Source organism: Plecotus auritus, assembly GCF_963455305.1.
Source record: "Plecotus auritus genome assembly, chromosome: 4".
NCBI classification, from domain to species: domain Eukaryota; kingdom Metazoa; phylum Chordata; class Mammalia; order Chiroptera; family Vespertilionidae; genus Plecotus; species Plecotus auritus.
Window position 1 is genome coordinate 88,653,856 of NC_137775.1, and position 18,247 is coordinate 88,672,102.

At 42.5% G+C, this 18,247-nt stretch overlaps 1 protein-coding gene across 3 annotated transcripts in view; it reads right to left on the reverse strand.

The window, feature by feature from the left end:
- RUNX2 (RUNX family transcription factor 2) overlaps positions 1–18,247 on the reverse strand; it is a 232,690-nt gene that overhangs the window by 123,121 nt on the left and 91,322 nt on the right. For all 3 annotated transcript variants that reach the window (XM_080664735.1, XM_080664737.1, XM_080664736.1), the window contains one exon: positions 16,644–16,805. In XM_080664735.1, coding sequence (XP_080520861.1) covers positions 16,644–16,805 — 162 coding nt within the window. The remainder of the gene's footprint in view (positions 1–16,643; positions 16,806–18,247) is intronic.

Sequence of the window (18,247 nt, forward strand, 5' to 3'; positions counted from 1 at the left end):
CAAAAATGCCAGCAGCCTATTAGAACTGTCGCTGGAGAAAACGGTCCGAGGGCATTGGATTAGTCATCAGGGCTGTGGGGTCTGGTCACAGTGCTGCCCCCAACAAGCAGGGGGATCTCGGTCGGGTCCCTTCCACTCCCTGTCTCACACACTCCTCTGCAGTAAAATGTCAGAATGTGACTAACTCATCTCCACAGGTTTCCAGTTCTAAAGTTCTGATTCTGCTACATACATACAACCTTGAGGATTCCCAATATACCTTCGAAAATTCTACTAGAAATACTGTTCCTCTTAAGGATGGTGCCCATTCATTACAATACAGTATTATAGTTTTCGAAAAGGGGGTATGTCCACTTTGCAAAATATACCCAGGTTTTCTCTCTAGAGAGAAAATACCAATTAGAACATTTAGATTATCCTTTCCATGGAATAAAAAAATAGAATCATTAACAAGAGTTTGCAACAGAGGCCAAAGGAAATAGAAACACTATTAGCTTTTTAAAAAGGTTTTCATCATTAAATTTAGCAGTAAAGGGGGCTCAGCCTAGCTTTAGGCTCACATATTAAATATGAGATATGATGTGGTATACTTATTTGTTCTATATTCTTTTAAACAAATTGTTCTGATCTGAACTATCTGAAGTTAAAATTAATAACATTGTATATCAACCTTCCCAACTCTTGCAGGATAGGCTACAGTGTGATGCATAGTTTAAGTAGCTTAAGTCTCCATGCCCTATGTATAACAATATATACTCTGAGGTTTTAAGATTTCATAAATATGTGCACTTTTAACCTCTAGAATAAAACCTGTCATGGCTAACATCCTCTGAGGACAGCCGTCTGACCTGCCGGCGCCCACTCTCCAACTACCTGCCCTGAGCACGCGCCTCCTTACATCCTGTGTGAGGCTGTGAGGACCGGAGTCCTCACTCACAGACTGTGCTTGTCCACATCTCTTTCCTCTCCTCTGTTTCCCTCGGCGCTAACCTGTTTGTTATGTTTGTTAGAGCTTACTTCCTTGCCATACTTTTCTCTAACCTGACTCTGAATGGCTCCAGTTGCCTTCTATATAACCCCAACGTGGTGCTGGCTTATTCGACTTTTATAAACTTTCAGAAAGATTGTTTTCCAACTTTCATCTAGAAGTTCTGTAATTTGCCTTTTGGAAGTTGACCTTTTTATGAAAATGTTGGCAGGGTGAGGTTCACTTTGGTGAAATCGCTTTTCTCTTTCAGGCACCAGGGAGATGGCAAAGAGAGCAGGGCGCCAGCGCAACTTGGCCATCGCAGGGCCCTGGCACGAAGCTGCTCTGCGTCCAGGCTGGCGCTTCTAACACTAGCCTGGAGGGCCTGCGCATGCGCGGCCTGAAACATAACCACATCCCCAGTTTTCTAGTTCTAAGGTCCCTAAATATAGGCCTCGTTATCTGTTTCCTTACCCACTTTTGCGGTGACTTTCAGTATCGTACTGCAGTGATGTTGTGAAAAAGGACATACCAAAGCCTTCGGATTGGAGGGGACCCTGAGTATGAGGACCCCCCTCATGTGAAGAGGAGGAAAATTGGTACACACATCTGGCCCATCAGGAGGCAGGTCTCTTGGATCCTGGGGAGCAAACACCCCTCTTTCCAGTGCAGTACGCTATCTTTATATTTTATTCCTGTCAAGGTGACTATTATTTTTTACAGTGGACTGTTATCTGTTGTTTCTCACTCTAGTTTGCATCCCATTCGCACGGAAGGTTGTGACTCTATTCTCCGTCACTGTTTCATTCTAAATGGCAAAGCCAGGTGGAAACTAGTTTGAAAGCCAAAGAAATAGCAACCCATTATCCAGACCTCCAGTCTACAGAGGTTTCCCTGGAAACCATTCTAGATTTCCCAAACTTGGAGATGCTGACACCTGTGAATGGTACTTCATTGTGAGTGCTTTGCCTGAGCTTCCAAACTCAAAATAAATCCATGAAATAAAGTAAGCAGATCACTTACTGAGCAGTGTGCACCCAGACTCTGACTGAAAACAAACAAACAGATGTTTGTTAACTGTTTGCAGTATGGATACCTTTGCATCTCGGGATACCAAGGAAAAGGGGAAGCTGGGTCCACGGGAAACAGGACTTTAGTAACTTTCAAACAGGAAATATCAGAACTGCTCATAGCTTCAGAAGATCTTGGAGCTGATTTCTAGAGCCACAAATGGAAGGTTTTGGGGAGGGGGGAAATTTCTTTTTAAGGCACAGATAAGGATCTAAGAAAGGAGTGATAGTCATACAACAGTCTCAGCTATTTTACCCTTCCTCCTTTAACCTTGCTTTGTATTTATGAGATTCTGCTTAGAACAAGCTCCTCATCCCTTAGCAACTCAAGTTCTTTCCAATTTAAGATATTCCCCAATTCTTAGTCCTCTGGGAAGAAGCTGTCCTGAGGGTGGACTCCATTCACAGGGAGGATGAGGCTGATGCCTCCCCTGGCTTGGCTTTTCTCAAATGCAGGATGTGGGCTTGTGAGCCCTTTGTAACTAACTGCTAGCCCCTGGCTCAGGAGTCTTCTCACTTCAAGGCTGTTGCCACACACACAGGTGCTCCTTAGCTGATCAGACCTGGAAGTGTCTGATCAGCTAACGAGAACCTGTGTAGCCCCCTTGGTCATACCAATCTATTGATTTTCATTTCTTTCCACCTTGAAAGCAGTAAAACGCATGGGTGTGTACACAGAGTGTGAAAGGTACAAAAACAAGCTACCTACATTTTGAGAGGATGAGAGGAGCATATAATGCTGGTCAATCGCCCAGATTAATCCCATCATTGCGCTTCACTGCACTGAAGTCTGGGTTTGCACAATGCCAAGGAAGGGGTGCTACCGGAAATAATCAGATTAATGTGTCAATGAAAACAACCAAGCCAAGCACTTCAGCTCTCAAAATGGATTTCTGGCCCGAATTTTCCAGATTAGTGGTTCTGTATTCACTTAATAAATCAAGCAATTCCTGAATTACCACTTCATTATGGGGCATATAAACAATGTCTAAACATGAACTAAAAACTTATTAAGATGCAATATTATTCCTTTTAAAGGAAACTAACCATTGGAGGAAAGCATTACTAACACATTTTGATGATATAGGCAAAACACCCTCTCCAATCCAGAGCCTCCATCCCCCACTCGCAGGCAAGCACAAGGCACCATCCTCTCACCAGGGTGACCGCCACAGCCACCTAGCCACATTCTTGCTTCCTCCCTCACCCTCTTGCACAATTCTCCCCCAAACAGCCAGAGACATCCTTTGAAAATAGAAATCCATTTATGTAGTGACCCTGCTTAAAATCTACCAATGCCTTATCACTGCATGCACCAGCAAATCCAAACTTCTAGTCCTGACCAGTGGAGGCCCTGAGTGACCTGGAGCCGGCTACTTCTCCGCTTCCTCTCATCCTCTGTGCACTCCAGCCCCTCGTCATCCTTCCTCCCACCACAGGACCCTTGCACTGGAATGATCTCCACAGGGCCAACTCCCTGCTGTTTAGATCTCAGCTAAAATGTTTCTTCCTCATCACATCACACTATTTCACTTTTCTTCACAGTACATATCCCTACTAAATCATATTTTCTTATTTTCAAATGCTACCCTTCCCCAATAGTAGCTAACATTTACTGAGTACCAGACATTAGTCTAAGGGCTTTGAGTATATTAACCCTCCCTTAGTCCTCATAACAACCTTTTGAGGTTGTTGGTATTATTATTAGCCCATTTTACAGGTGAAGAGATTGTGGCACAGACAAGCTAAGTAAAATATGCAAGATCACAAAGCTAGTGAGTGAAGAAGCCTAGATTTAAACCCAGGGAGTCTGGCTGCAAAGACTGTGTTCAATGACTACACCATATGCCAGTAGGAAAAGCCCCTGAGCCTTTCTGTCTCCTTCATTGCTGTTCCCCGGTGGCTAGAACAGTCTCAATAAATGAGCTGACTTAATGTTTGTAATAATTTGTATTAATAAAGTTTTTTATCACGTGGTCATAAAATACTATGGCAGCAATGTTTCACTAAAAGGAACTTTGTTACAATTCCACTCATATTTTCTCTAAATATATTTAATATAGAAAGTCTGATCCTCTGATCCCATTTATTCTATTATTAACAAAAATCACCACTTCTTTTGTTTTAGTAACCTTTAGCTTATAAGATTCTCATTTCTTCAGTTAGAGAAATTACATTCCATGATAAACATTTCCAGGTAAAAAGGGTGTAACAGATAAGTTACATAAAACCATGCAAGGGCATGTAAAATGTCAATAGATAAAGTTCCATAATGTTAAATAAAGCTGGGGTTCTCCAATCTGTCTGCAGACTCTAACACACATGCACATACATAAGGCTTCACCTTGGACAGAAGTTCAGCTGTGGCCAAGGTCTAAGTGCTTGGTTCTTAGGCATTAACTCATCTGAGCTTAGGTTGCTTCTTGTCAGAATCAATTGAAGCAAACAAAAGAAAGCTTTTCTTCAAATCTATAGTAGTTGTTCCTATCCTATATAAAAAAGAGGTAATTTGCAAATTGACTGTCACACCCTTGCACAAGATGGCCACGTGATCACAAGATGGCCACCCCCATGTGGTCACAAGACGGCCACCACAAGATGGCTGGCAGGGGAGGGCAGTTGTGGGCGATCAGGCCAGCAGGGGAGGGCAGTAAGGGGCGACCAGGCCAGCAGGGGAGGGCAGTTGGGGGCAACTGGGCCAGCAGGGAAGGGCATTTGGGGGCGACTAGGCCTGCAGGGGAGGGCATTTGGGGGCAATCAGGCCAGCAGGGGAGGGCAGTTAGGGGGCAATTGGGCTGGCAGGAGAGCAGTTAGGCATCAATCAGGCTGGCAGGGGAGTGGTTAGGAAGTGAACAGGCTGGCAGGCAGGTGAGCAGTTGGGAGCCAGCAGTCCCAGATTATGAGAGGGACATCCCCCGAGGGGTCCCAGATTGGAGAGGATGCAGGCTGGGCTGAGGGACACACCCCCCACCCAGTGCATGAATTTCATGTACCGGGCCTCTAGTTAGTTCATAATAGCCTTTATTCTTATTATAAATAAGAATTTATTGAGAACCTGTATTTGGTTTTCTGCTGTGGTGATTACAGAAGCTTTCTGTGAGAAAACTTACCCTTTCAGGCCTTATTTTAGATTCACAGATGTTCAACACTTATGATGTACTTTGGAGAACATGTAGCCCAACTAACTCATTTCACACCTGATGAAACTGGACCCACAGAAATTATCAAGTGACTGGCTCAAGAACATCAAAATTAGATGGCAGGTTCCTCAATTCCCAATCAAGCACTGTTTCCAACACAATGCCAATGATTCAATGAGTGTTTAGTCACCGTGCCATATGCCTGGGTCTTAGAAGAAAAGTTTTCTGATAAACCAAACTAATTCAACATAAGTTTATTGAGCAACTGTTATCAGTGTTGGTTTCAATTCTCCATTGAGATCCATGTCCTGATTTAAATGCTTCAGTCATTTGCTGGATTAAAGAGGTTATCTGAGGTTTGGTTACCCTTCAAAGGGATATCAATCCAACTATACCAATAATCACTTTGAACATCAATGGTCTAAATGCACCAATTAAGTCACAGAATGTTAGAACTCATCTTAAATACTTCTTCCTCATCATATCACAACACAAGACCCAACTGTATGTTGTCTACAAGAAACCCACTTTGAATATAAAGACACATAGATTATGTGGAACAATGGGAAATCTCATTACTTGCTGGTGGAAATGCAGAATGGTACAGCCACTTTGGGAGACAGTTTGTCAGTCTCTTACAAAACTAAATATACTTTTACCATGTGATGCAGTGAGTGTACTCCTTGGCATTTACCCACAGGAGTTGAAAACTTATATCTACACAAAACCTACACACAGATAGTTATAAGGTACCTATACTACCTATGATGTGGTATATGTAGTGTTATTGAGAGTAGACTTGAAATAGTTGTAAATGTATATTGCAAACTCTAGGGCAACCACTAAAAAAGGTTAAAAGAAAAGCATAACTTATATGCTAAGAAAGCATTAAAACCACAAAGGAAGCAAAAGTGTAGAAGGAAAAATAGAGTAAATAACAATGGCAACAAATAGAAATCAGTAACAAATATGCGAGCTAGTAATCCAACCCTGTCAATAAGTACTCTGAATGTCAATGGTCTAAATGCACTAACTGAAGGACAGACTGTCAGAATGCAAGAAAAGCCAAGACTCAGCGAATGTTCCAAAGGTACCAGACCTGTGACACCTACCCACTTCTAAGGGCAGAAAACAACTTTAACTTTTTCTGTCAACTGGCCAGGGGGTCAGGTCAAACTTTCCTTTTTTGAGCTCTTTGGCCAACATTCCACAGCACTTTTAAGCAACACTGAGAATATACTGTTTTCCTAAGGTGTAGTTTGGGAGTTTACAGGTGTGTGTTTTTTTGAGGATGAGCACCACAACATTATTATCAGACTTTTTTTTTTTTCAAGCCTGTTTTTATTTCCTTTGTAGTTTTTATTTAGAAAGGGTTCTTCTTAATTATGCATGGCTTTATTGTGACCACATCAATGGGTTTCTCATTGATTTATCATGAATCACTCCTCTCCTTGGCACAGGGTGGAGTGTTTATAACCATCATTATATCTGTTGCTATTATTCCATTAACTACGGCATTATTACTAATTACAATAGGAAACTAGCTAGAATGGTGACTGTGTTGGTTGGGGAGAGAGCAGCGAACTTCGGATGCAGAAACACTGGTCTTATTCTCGTCTGCCATGCTTAGCTGCCCTGTTTCCAGTTGGTCACATTGTCCTTTGAGATATTCAGGGACAATGTTGCCTGAGCAGTAGTTTATTTTCATTTACATTACTTTCATGGATTTAGAGATATAGGAATTTCTTCAGAGTAACATCAAAAATAATCATTTAGACAATATGTCAAGTGGATTCCTAGATTTGCCTCAGAACAAGTCACTTAAATTGACTCAATTTATAATATATGTCTTCCTACTGGTTCTTCAAGAAAACAAAGAGTCTGAAAATGACTCTAAATTATTCAAAATAAAATATCCAAAAATGAATTTGAACAATTAAAATTAAAGTGCTGTCATTGCATTTTATCATATAGGATTTTAATTATAAAAAAAGATTTTTACATGTTCAGTCACCACTTTCAAATATATCTTCCTAAGTTTCCCCTGATAACCATTTGCATGTATTAACAAACCTAAGAACTAACTCAAAACAACCATGCAGCTTCTCGTCCCCTTTTCTCTCAACAGAAATCAAGTACTATTTCCTGAGAAACCAATGCTCAATGAAGGAACAAAATAGTACTAAGGCATGGGGTTTCAATGGTCCTGCTTCCTGAAAATAATAGGCCTGTCCAGAATATTTATACGCATACTCATTCTAAATGTGGTGAAGAGGTGAACACATGCATATGTGCATGTGCGTGTGTGTTATAGCATAGAGCTAACAGTGTTGCTCCCCTTTAAGAAGAGTGGGAAACTTTATAATATAATAACTTACTAGGAATGTATTTGTGTAATGGAATGTGAAATTAAGGTATATGGCCATTGTCATTAGCCTCCTACACAGTCCCACCTCTAGATCTACAAGCCAACTTCTCCTCGCAATGGTCATAGCATAAATAATCCTGAAGCAAGCAGCTCTGACTATCGGGCGACCTTTCTCTGCGTGCAAGCACTTCCCGTGAGCACCCACAGGCAGAGCCTGAAACTAGGAGTCACCTAGACACATAGCAAAGGATTAGAAGGCCAGGCCCTTAGCCTGGAGGGGCTTTCAATCTGGCTGGGAAAAGATAAGATCTTACATATGCTTGTCATATCTTAAGAAACATTATGAAACCACACATGTCAACAAGTGTAATTTTTTTTTCAGTTGAAAAATGTAATTGTTGGAGCAACTCAGACTCAGTATAATCTGAGCAGAATGGAATTGATTTTTTTTTAATTTCTTAAAGGAGAAGGCTTTATGTTGGTTATGCAGCGGAGCAAAGAGACCTCCTTTCACTAAAATCGGAACATTGTTTGCCTATTCTGGCATGTGACTGTGTCATATTTGCAAGATGTCATTGCCTACAAGAGACTAAAAGCTTCCTGAAGGAGAGACAACGTCTTCTGTTCCCTTCTATTCACTGCCTCCCTGGGTACCCTTCAGGTGTAGACCTAGTATTTGCAGAGCTGACCTGAAATGATTGAAGTGAATTAAAATTAATTCCTTCCAGGTAGGAAGGAATGAGAGAATCCACTAATATATTGGGTGACATTATACACATCCACAAAGTTCCTGAGAGCGAGATACTATTACCGGAATTAAATAAGATAATGTTAACAGGATTAACTGTAAATGATCCTACCTGGAACTAAAAAATAAGTAAAAGTGAAAAAATGGAAGACATGCAGCTTCACAGAGTGGCTGATGTGAGAAACAGGGCAACGTGGTCACCAATGGCCAAGGCCGCTTCAGGGGTCTTCACAGAGGCCGGGAAGAAAGGAGCTCGGTTCCAGGTTCCGGCATTCAGAGGGACCCTGGCAAACTGCAGTGCGCCTGAGACCACAGAGCAGGAGGACAGTGAGGTGACAGAAAACCCTATCGTACAGCAAGGATCTGGAAAGGGGAGAGGATGGGGGAGTCTAGGGGAAAAAAAATCAGTTTTTCTTGAAGAACCAGCTGAAGATAAGACTCTGAGAAATGATCATTGTCAAAACGAGATCTTTTGCTTTGTTTTAGAGGAAGAGTTTTGCTTCAGTGTACAGCCCCGTTGATATCACTTCTATCGTTTCCTCAGAAAAGACTTTGACACTTTATTACATGATGGCTATAATTAATGTCAGACTCTAATTTAGAAATAAAAAATTCTATTTGATCACTTGGTTGCAAGCTGGACCTGAAGTATGCTTTGGCATTATTACTAACTGTTAGCAGCAAGTTCTGGAAACAGATGCAGGCTGGATGTGTGCTCTAAATATGAAACACATTGCAGAGAGGCTTGGAGATAAAAATACATACTGCTTATGCACACTCTTACTGTGCTATTTCCTGTCCTTATCAGCAACCAAAGTTCCTCTGGTTTTGCTCTTTCTTTGTTGTTCCAGGTGAACAAGCTGTTCTTTCTTCATTCCCCCCCCCTTTTTTTTTCTCTTCTACATGCTCATCTTCCTTTTTTTCTACCTTCTTTTCCACTATATTTGTTTCATTAACAGTGAACTGAGCACCTCCTATGTGCTAGAAACTGTGCTAGGGTATAAGGATTCAAGAATAGGTAAGGCACAGGCACAGTCCCTGAGAAGCGTACCCCTAAAAGGGGAAAGGCATGCGGTCAAATTATGATACTGAAGGAAGGTATGTACACAGGAGAGGGTGTCCCACGTACAGAGGTGAGAAATGAATATACGGAGATGAGAGAGAGATTTGCTGTGAGGAAAGAGGTGGCTAGGAAAGGGATGCCTGAGAAGGCTCGACAGGGCCCTGCCCCGGATGCAGCCACTGGACTGGCATGGAAGAGTGAACCAGCTCTACACATTTGAAGCGCGCCAGGCATCCTTAAGAGAAAGGAGCGTCCTCTACCTAGGAGAGCTGACTATACTATTTGGGGAGGCAGCTAAGTAGCCACATAAATGAATTGTTCTTTTTAGCTGAGTCTGTGCTGTACTTGAATTGATATGAATGACCACCTAAAGGTAAATGTTTAGTAATTGGTCTTATGGGCAAAACTAAAGAAACGATTTAATTAAAAAATGGACCAATGATATGGAAAACTATTATCTGGACCATGTGGTGACAACTGCTGGGCGGAGGAAGTGTTTCCCAGTAAGGAATGCATGAAATACTTTCTAAAAAAGAAACATCGCTGACACAGTCAGGGACAAAAGGAAATAGTGTGGTGGTATTCCCAGTGTGGGGAGAGAAGTCTTGATGTTTTCAAAAATATTAGAACATCCCTACAATGAAATATTCAGTGGTATTAAGAAATAAGCTATCAAACCATGAAAAAATAAGGAGGAAGCTTAAAATGCACATTTTGAAGTGAAAAGATCTAGACTGAAAAGTCTACATACTGTATGATTCCAATTACAGGACATTCTGGAAAAGGCAAAAATAGAGAGTCAGGAAAAAGACCAGTGGTTTCCAAGGGCTAGGAGGCACAGAGGGAAAGATAAATAGGGAGAGCTCAGGGGATTTTTAGGGCAATGAGACTATTCTGTATGACTCTGTAATGGTGGATGCATGGCATTTAATGCATTTGGCAAAACCCATACAAGTGCACAATGCTGAGTGAACCCTAATGTAAACTACAGTTAATAATAATGTACCAACGCTGGGTTATCAATTATAACAAATGCATCACAAATGCAAGAGGTTAGTAATAAGAGAAAGTGGGAGGGAGGGCGAGTTTACTAGGAGAATCTGTACACATATGCTCAAATTTTCTGTAACTCGAAAATGGCTCTAAAAATAAAGTATTAATTTCAAAACAAATGTATGTAATAGCATGATTTTACTCTTTTGAAGTTAATGATACAACTTCGTTTCTCACTGGCATTTATTAGGTAAGAGAAGCTTTCTTTCCCAAAAGTCCTTAGAACAACAAATGCCTGGACAGACACCACCTTAGTCCTTGCAGAACCTCTGAGGCGCATGCACGGGCAATTCTGAGTAGTCACTTACATGAGACGGTTGAGGCACAACAAACACCCCGACACATCAGAGAATAGTGCAAAGAATCATCAGTGACAATGAAACTAGAACTCGGGTTTCCTCGGTTACATTGCCTCCACCCTCTTCTCGGATCCCAGTGAACCACAGAAGCCACAGTGTCATTAGAAAAGTAACTTTAATACTTTTGGCACAGTGAGGTTCAAGCTCCCAAGTCTCCTTTTAAGAAAAGAGAGGGACTGCGGCAAGTCTTTCAATCAAATTCCTAACCAGGTCTTTGCCATCCCTGCATGAGCATGATTCCTTTCACTAGTAAATATCCTTTCTCCACGTGTGGGTGCTTGTACACGTATCAAAGATAAATCCTCACCAAAAACATCTGACAAGAACCACGCAGAAAATCAGCGTCAAACCATGTACACACATTTCATTCCGAGCTTTGGTACCTCGGTCTAGCTACAAATAACAGGAACCCGTCACACAGCCAAGTTTAGTCAGCTCTGCGAGCTGGGCCAACTATCCCCAACTGACCTAATCGGAATGGAAATCACTTCTTGGGTTCTCAGCACCAGGAACTCAAAAGTTACAACAAACTGGGGTCCAGGTACACCCTGAACCTGGGCCCATGGCAATAAGATAAAGACATCCTCTGCTCATGCCAGAAGATAGCGCATTTTTAGAGAAAGCAAGATGAAGTTCAACTTACAGAATGCAAAAATAACCCAACAAGTCACAGTCGGTAGAATAGAGAAGAACAGTGAACATTCAGTTGGTAATATACGACTTGCCTTTGTTTAGGGTTCATTACATTTAATATCTTCCCCTTCTGTGGCTTTAAACAGAGAACTTCTTCAAAATAAAAATGGATCCTGTTAAATGTAATCACTCACCCGTGGCTGCTGTGGCAGAGGTGTGTCTATCAAACAGGTGGCTCTTAAAAAAAGAAGGGTCCTATAGTAAAAAGTGGATGTTCTACTGTTTTATTGTAGTAGAACTACAGCTTCAACATTCTGGTTTATTGGGAGTTTTCCTTTTAACCTCTCTTAGGGCACCACTCCCTCCTATGTCCTGGCTATGTCCACGTATACGCGGCACATTTCTGAAGCTGCTGGTTTCAAACCTTGATTCAAGGGACTTGATAGGAACTCAGTTATAAGGGTCATTTAAAAATGAACTGCATCAATCCCCACTGGTTTTTAAATTACATTAAACAATCATCCCAACATACCTTTAATGATAAAAGGAGGGGGTTTTTTCCACTATCAATTTCTAGATTTTGTGGTAGCAATAAAATAGTTTTAGTCATTTTATTTATTACACTAATGCCCATTCTGCTGACCTTTGAAAATATTATAGTTTAGCGAGCAAGAGTCATAAAAACAGAGACCTCTTTAATGTCCTGTGTAGTTAAGTGGAATTTTTTGATATTTAAATGTCTTGAAAGAAATTCAAGACTATTGGCTTACACAAAACAACCTTCAGAAAGATTATAGTTCTTAACTGTCTTGTGTAAAAAGGCCCTACAAATGCAGAGGAAAATCATCAATATATGTATTGGCCTCTGAGAGTAAGTGACACAGGCAGAGAACACGTCGACCCTTCCCTTGAATCTAATTCCTGTGTCCTAAGTCTCCAAGAGACCTCCAGAACGCATCAGAGAGGCCCACAGGCACAGTGGCCAAGACCACAGAAAAAAATACCAGTGTCTCTCCCTTCTACCTCATGGATGCCAAAAAGGGATGCTGACTTGAGCTCATCTAAGCTACTTCACGCAGGTGGGTGGAGCGGGGGTGGGGGTGAGTTATTGTGATGAACAAACTCCTTTAGCAGGCCGACAACAGCTCATCATCTGACCCGCAAGTCAAAAAAGCAGACTCGATACACAGCTGTGCTTCTTTTCACGGTAGGATAATTACATAAAATACATTTTGAAAGTCAGTGAGGTTTTATTCACAGTGTTTGGTAATGACCTCCTGAAAAGTAATTACAATCTTTGTGTCAAGCCTCACAAGTGCTCTGAACATCATAAATGCCATGGGAGATAACATGATTACGATGATAAAGACGGGCCGTGGTTAGGATGGCTATCAGGTTCACTGGACCTCGCCTTGCCATGCTTGCTCTTTAACTTTGCCTACCTCTACATAGTGAATATTCTTTTAGGAGTGTATATGATAAAATGAGATAATGTGTAAAATCACTCTAGGTGGGGTGCTACTGAAATACAGATTACTTTGTGATGAGGCCACAATTATCACAGTAAGTGTGGTGGGAAAGGGGGGCCAATCCCTACAGGGCTGCTTCTGTGCTGTAATGCCTCATTATGATAAGGTAGATGCTATTAGTCAATTACATGACAATAATGTATTGATCAGTCATAACCCTACACATGCTGCTATTATTCTTGTTATAATACTTAAGGCTATTCAAGGTTAAGAAAATGTTTCCTGAAGTTTGTATTGTAACTATGAGCTTTGAGACATCTGGTTGTGTATCATTCTTTGCAATAGAGATTGTGGGTAACATACCATTATAATATTGTTTTACTTACACCTTGCTTCCATAAAGGATTTGTGGAAAACTAAAGAAACTATATAATATGATATCATTGTCATTCATTAAGTTCTAGAATTTGTATCCATACTTGAAACATTACTCATAAAAAAGGATACCAAAAAAGCAAGTTGTAAAATCAGATCTCTGAATGTAATTAAATAGATTAAATTATGCCTTCCTTTGTCATGGTCTTTTAGGATGAAACAGAATTTCTTTAGGAACACGTCTTTTAGAAAGAGCCTTCTGGTTGTTTTTATTCCTGTGCTCTCTCAGAGAAAAACATTATCGAGCCCAGTCACATGTAAGTATAACTTAACATTTTCTATTTTCTGAGATATAATTGAATAGTTATTTTCTTTAGCCTTTACTGGCTTTATCTGAATGGCTCCCAATTGTTTTAGCTCTATAAATATTCCTGGTAAATCTACAGAATAATAATGGTAATAATGACAAACATTTACTGAGTATTTCTATGTGCCAAGCACAGTATTAAGTGCTTTACAAATGCATATGAGTAGTAACTCATTTCAAAGGTTTTTATTTTAAATATGCTCTGTGGTGACCCATTTTATAAAGCAAATAATACCCTCTGAAAGTTTAGATTGTTATCTACTTGATATATTTAAGCCAGGGCTCTCCTGCAAATTATATATAGACATACAATTTTTGCACAACAGTTCTAGCTCCAGAATATCAGCTACAATCTATTTAGCACATAATGTGTGTCAGGCCCATCCTAAGCACTTTACATAAAGCACCTCATTTAATCCACACAGTAACCTTAAAGAGAAATAGTATATCCCTATTTTACAAAGAGTAAAACTGAGTTTCAGAGAAGTAAGAAACGTGTCCTATAGGTGTATGAGCTAGGATTCAAGCCTGAGTCTGAATCTCCAGTCCTATTCTTTCTCACCCGTGATGGTTCGAGAATATTTTATGTATCCCTTCCTATTTGAGGATGAGAACTGATTACTCCACACGAAAACCTGAAACTGGAAAGCACTGTAAGAGGTGAACACAGGACTGCTTAGCGATGGAGACGAACGTTAGTATTGCAGCTGTCCGTGTCACAGAGAATGCGGGCCTGGACCTTAGGGATAGCTACAGACATTGAGGGGGAAGATAATGAAACAGAAACCATGCACCTTGGCACCTGGGTACCTATGGGACAGGTCCCTCTCCATGGAGGTGCCTAGGACTGGTCGCCAGGGCAGTGAAAAGGGTGCTTGCTCATCCCAGGTAACTTGGTCCCTAAGCCCCGCAGGTAGCACGCTGAGCAAGAGCAGGTGGAGCAGGGTCCCTCCGGTTCCGTGACAGTCCACACCTAGTTCTTTCTTCCTGCTTCCCCGTGCTGCTGACCAAAGGGATTTTCTGTTCTCCTCACTTCAGTGTTTACACAGACCCTCCCACCCTGGCACTGGGCGACTCTGCCAGTAACAACTCATAGAAATGCTTGGGGTGGGAGGGAAAAGCTGGACTGAACTCGTTTTAAACCAGTTTAAAGCAGAGGCTCGTTCCTCCCTTTGGCCTCCTCTGTTTATGGACATGTTTCACGTCATGATCGGGAGATAGACTCAAAATGACCTGGCTGTCCTACGTGACACATGGAAATGAGAAATACTTCTCAGGGTTCCCCGCTGAATTCATATACAAGCAGACTCAGTAAGAAAGAGCGGGGGGGGGGGGGGGGGGGGGCGGGGGAGGGTCCCTAAGGCTGCCGCCACTCCCCGAGGCTTTCCCTCTCAGAGCTGCCAGAGGACAAATGGCAAACCTGCCTCAGCCACACAAGTGGGAACCCAGAGGACCCTAACAGAAGCAAGCTGGCACAAATCCATCCTGACACAGTGTCGCATCGGCCTGTGCAACACAGAACACCCAGAATAACACACAAGAGGGGTGACCAGAAGGGACCCGACAACATCCAACACTGTCTCTGGTGCCACCCAAGCCTGCCTTATCGTAACCCTGTGCCTACCTTGTCCTTTCCTGTCTTTAATCGACATTGCCTGGAGGAGCCAGTCATTCCAATCAAGGGAAATGATAGCTAAGATTCTCTACGCGGCACCATTCCCCAATCAAGAGCATGTGACTCAGGAACCCAGCAGTCAGAATGAAAGGCGTGACACGGTTCTCCCTCCATCCCTTCTTTGCCTACTCACCCCCATGGGAGTCCATCTGTGGCAGGAAATGTGAAGGTACTGGGACCAGAGAGCCCTGGCCTGCTATTTTCTGGAGAAGCAAAGCCTTCCCTCCTCCCCAGTTGAATGAAACAAAGGAGACTGAACTAATCAAAACCTGCAAGCCTGCTGGTGGAGCTTCAGCTTGGCAGTGGTGCAACTCAGCGGAGTGAGTAACGGCGTCGAGCTTTGCAGAAAAGGAGAGCGGGAGAGAGACAGGGACAGAAACACAAAGAGAGAGAGAGAGAAAGGCATTAACCTGGCCAGGAGTCACACAGGTGCCTGGAGCCCGACTGCTGAGCAGTGTCTGACCAATAGGATCTGACTATGTGCCCCTGGAGGCGACTATTTCTGGGGCGGGCAATGCCGTAGTATGTGCGGTGGGGGTGTGCTGAGAGATTTATTTCTTATTCACAGGACTCAGGGGCTGGCCAAGAGCCTTTAGGTGGACTTGTGAGTTGGAAGTCTTCATGGACACATCCTGGCTCTCTACGAGGGATTCTCCACGATGGAGAGGCCGTTTACCCCACACACTCCCACCGCGAGCCACAGGTCTCTGTGGTGGCTTTGGCAGAGTGGACATGCGAGCACTGTGGCTGCCACACGGAGAGCGATAGCAGTGCGCTCTGTGGTTCACAGAAAGCCTGCCCTGGGCAGAGCTGGCCGCTCAGAAGCCACGCATGGCCTTTTAAGACTCTTGCAGGCCTCACTGCACCTCAAGTAACTAGTTTGTGATAAGAATCTTAAGTGTGCAGCTGCTCTCTCCTGAAGCTGGTTAGCTTGGACTCCTGGGACTTAAAAGCCTTTAGAAATGGGGGGCTGTGCCATACCTCTGTCATCTGGCTCACAGGCAGGTGTTAGGAAAAGAAAGGAACAAGCAGAGGAAGGCCTGGCAGGAGACCCTCAGGAGAAGGCCCTGGTGATGGGGGGCTGGGCCCACCAGGGGGTACAATGCAGCAGGACGCAAACTGGTGGCATGCAATCACCTTAGGAAATGTGCCATCTCTGGAGGGTTTCTGACTTAAACTGGGAGAATATGTGATAACCCCCTAATTCAGAAGACCCAGTCTGCCCGTTGTCAAACCCTGGCCCACATGCGTCTGAGAGAGTTACTGTGAGCACAGGTAAGACAGACATGGCCCATCCTGCAAGCCCAAGCCCACCCCTACACGGGAGTGAGTTTTGAGTTGAAGTGTGGTCTTTACCTGAAATACGCCTGGGCACATCGGTGATGGCAGGGAGCCCGGTGCCCCGTGTGGAAGACAGCGGGGTGGTGGAGTGAATGGACGGGGAAGTCATCTGGCTCAGGTAGGAGGGGTAAGACTGGTCATAGGACCACGGTGGGGAAGACTGTGCCTGCCTGGGGTCTGGGAAAAAGAAAAAAATCTTTAGTATACCAGCTGCTGTGACCTTAGAACACACAACCCAGACAGGATACAACAGGGGGGAAAACACACACACACACACACACACACACACACACACACACACACACACGGTATATTTATTCCCTACAACCCCATCCCCTCAGGCCCTGTATAGCACAAAGCCAGACAGACTTTGGGTATCAATAAAAGTAACAAAGTGAATCACAGGGAAGGACTATTTGTCTCTCACATAAATATGTCTACTTAGAAAGTCTAACCGTCATTAGAAAACAATCTGCTTCAGTTATCTTTGCAAAGCTGAATTCCATTTTATTTGCTCTCTGTACTTCTTCATTTACTCCAGCGAACATGTATTCCTTATTTCTTTTAACGTTTAAAAATCCTTTGAACAATTAACTTAGTTAAGGAACAGGCAGACTGCCGCTTTCCACTGCAGCCTACCCAGCTACTCTCTCAGGCGTGCTTTCCGACTTTCATAGTGTGTGATGTTAGCACAGTTCGCTTTCTTCCCGGGCAGGTCGGAGGGATGTCACCTGCTAGCACGGACGTGGGAGCAGAGATGAGAAGAGGGTAGGCAGCATGTGAGAAGAGTAGAATGGAGGGGAGCTGGTTATATTATTCTCCTGGTAAAATGACTCCAGAAAATAACCTTTACAAAAAAGCAAAACTTAATTTCAAAGTCAGCTACTATGAAGAACTGAAAAGCTTCATCACCATCCAGACAATAAGAAAAATGATCCAAAACAGGAGAACGGGGACATGTCTTTAAACCTATTGGAATATGTTTTAAAAAGGTGACACATGTTGGGAATGTGACCTAGTGTTACCTACAGTCACTGTAATAATAATAATCATGGGCAGCCAACTTTTTAGGGTTCACTGCTGACCATCAGTGATATGTTTGGGAGTATCTCTACGGAGTTTCTTGGAGGAACAAACTCAAATCAAGGCCCAAGCGGATTTATCAAGAGCTTCAGTCTACATAAGAAAAAAACGTAAATTTGCTCTATGTTTCCAGGGCGGAAAAGTGTATATTTCAAACTGTTTTGTTCTTACTTGAGGGCTAATCAAACAGAATCACAAGCACCTTTCTCTTAACATTTTTTTTCTAATTTCAAACATTTTTGTTAATTTTAAAAATGTTTGTTAATTTTTAAAATTCTAATATACCAGGCCATTCACAAGACAGCTTTATATATTAGAATATCTACGGATTTTGGAATGTTCAGAATTAGGTTCAGGTTCTGAGACTTCTACTTTTTAACTGTAATCTTGGGTTACTTAATCAGTGACTCTGAGCCTCAGTTTCCTCATCTGTAAAAGGGGTAGAGGAATAATAATATCTAAATCACAGGGATGTGATGATTACAAGAGAAAACTATGAATAGAGGACTAGCATAGGAGGCACTCAGTATTAATTT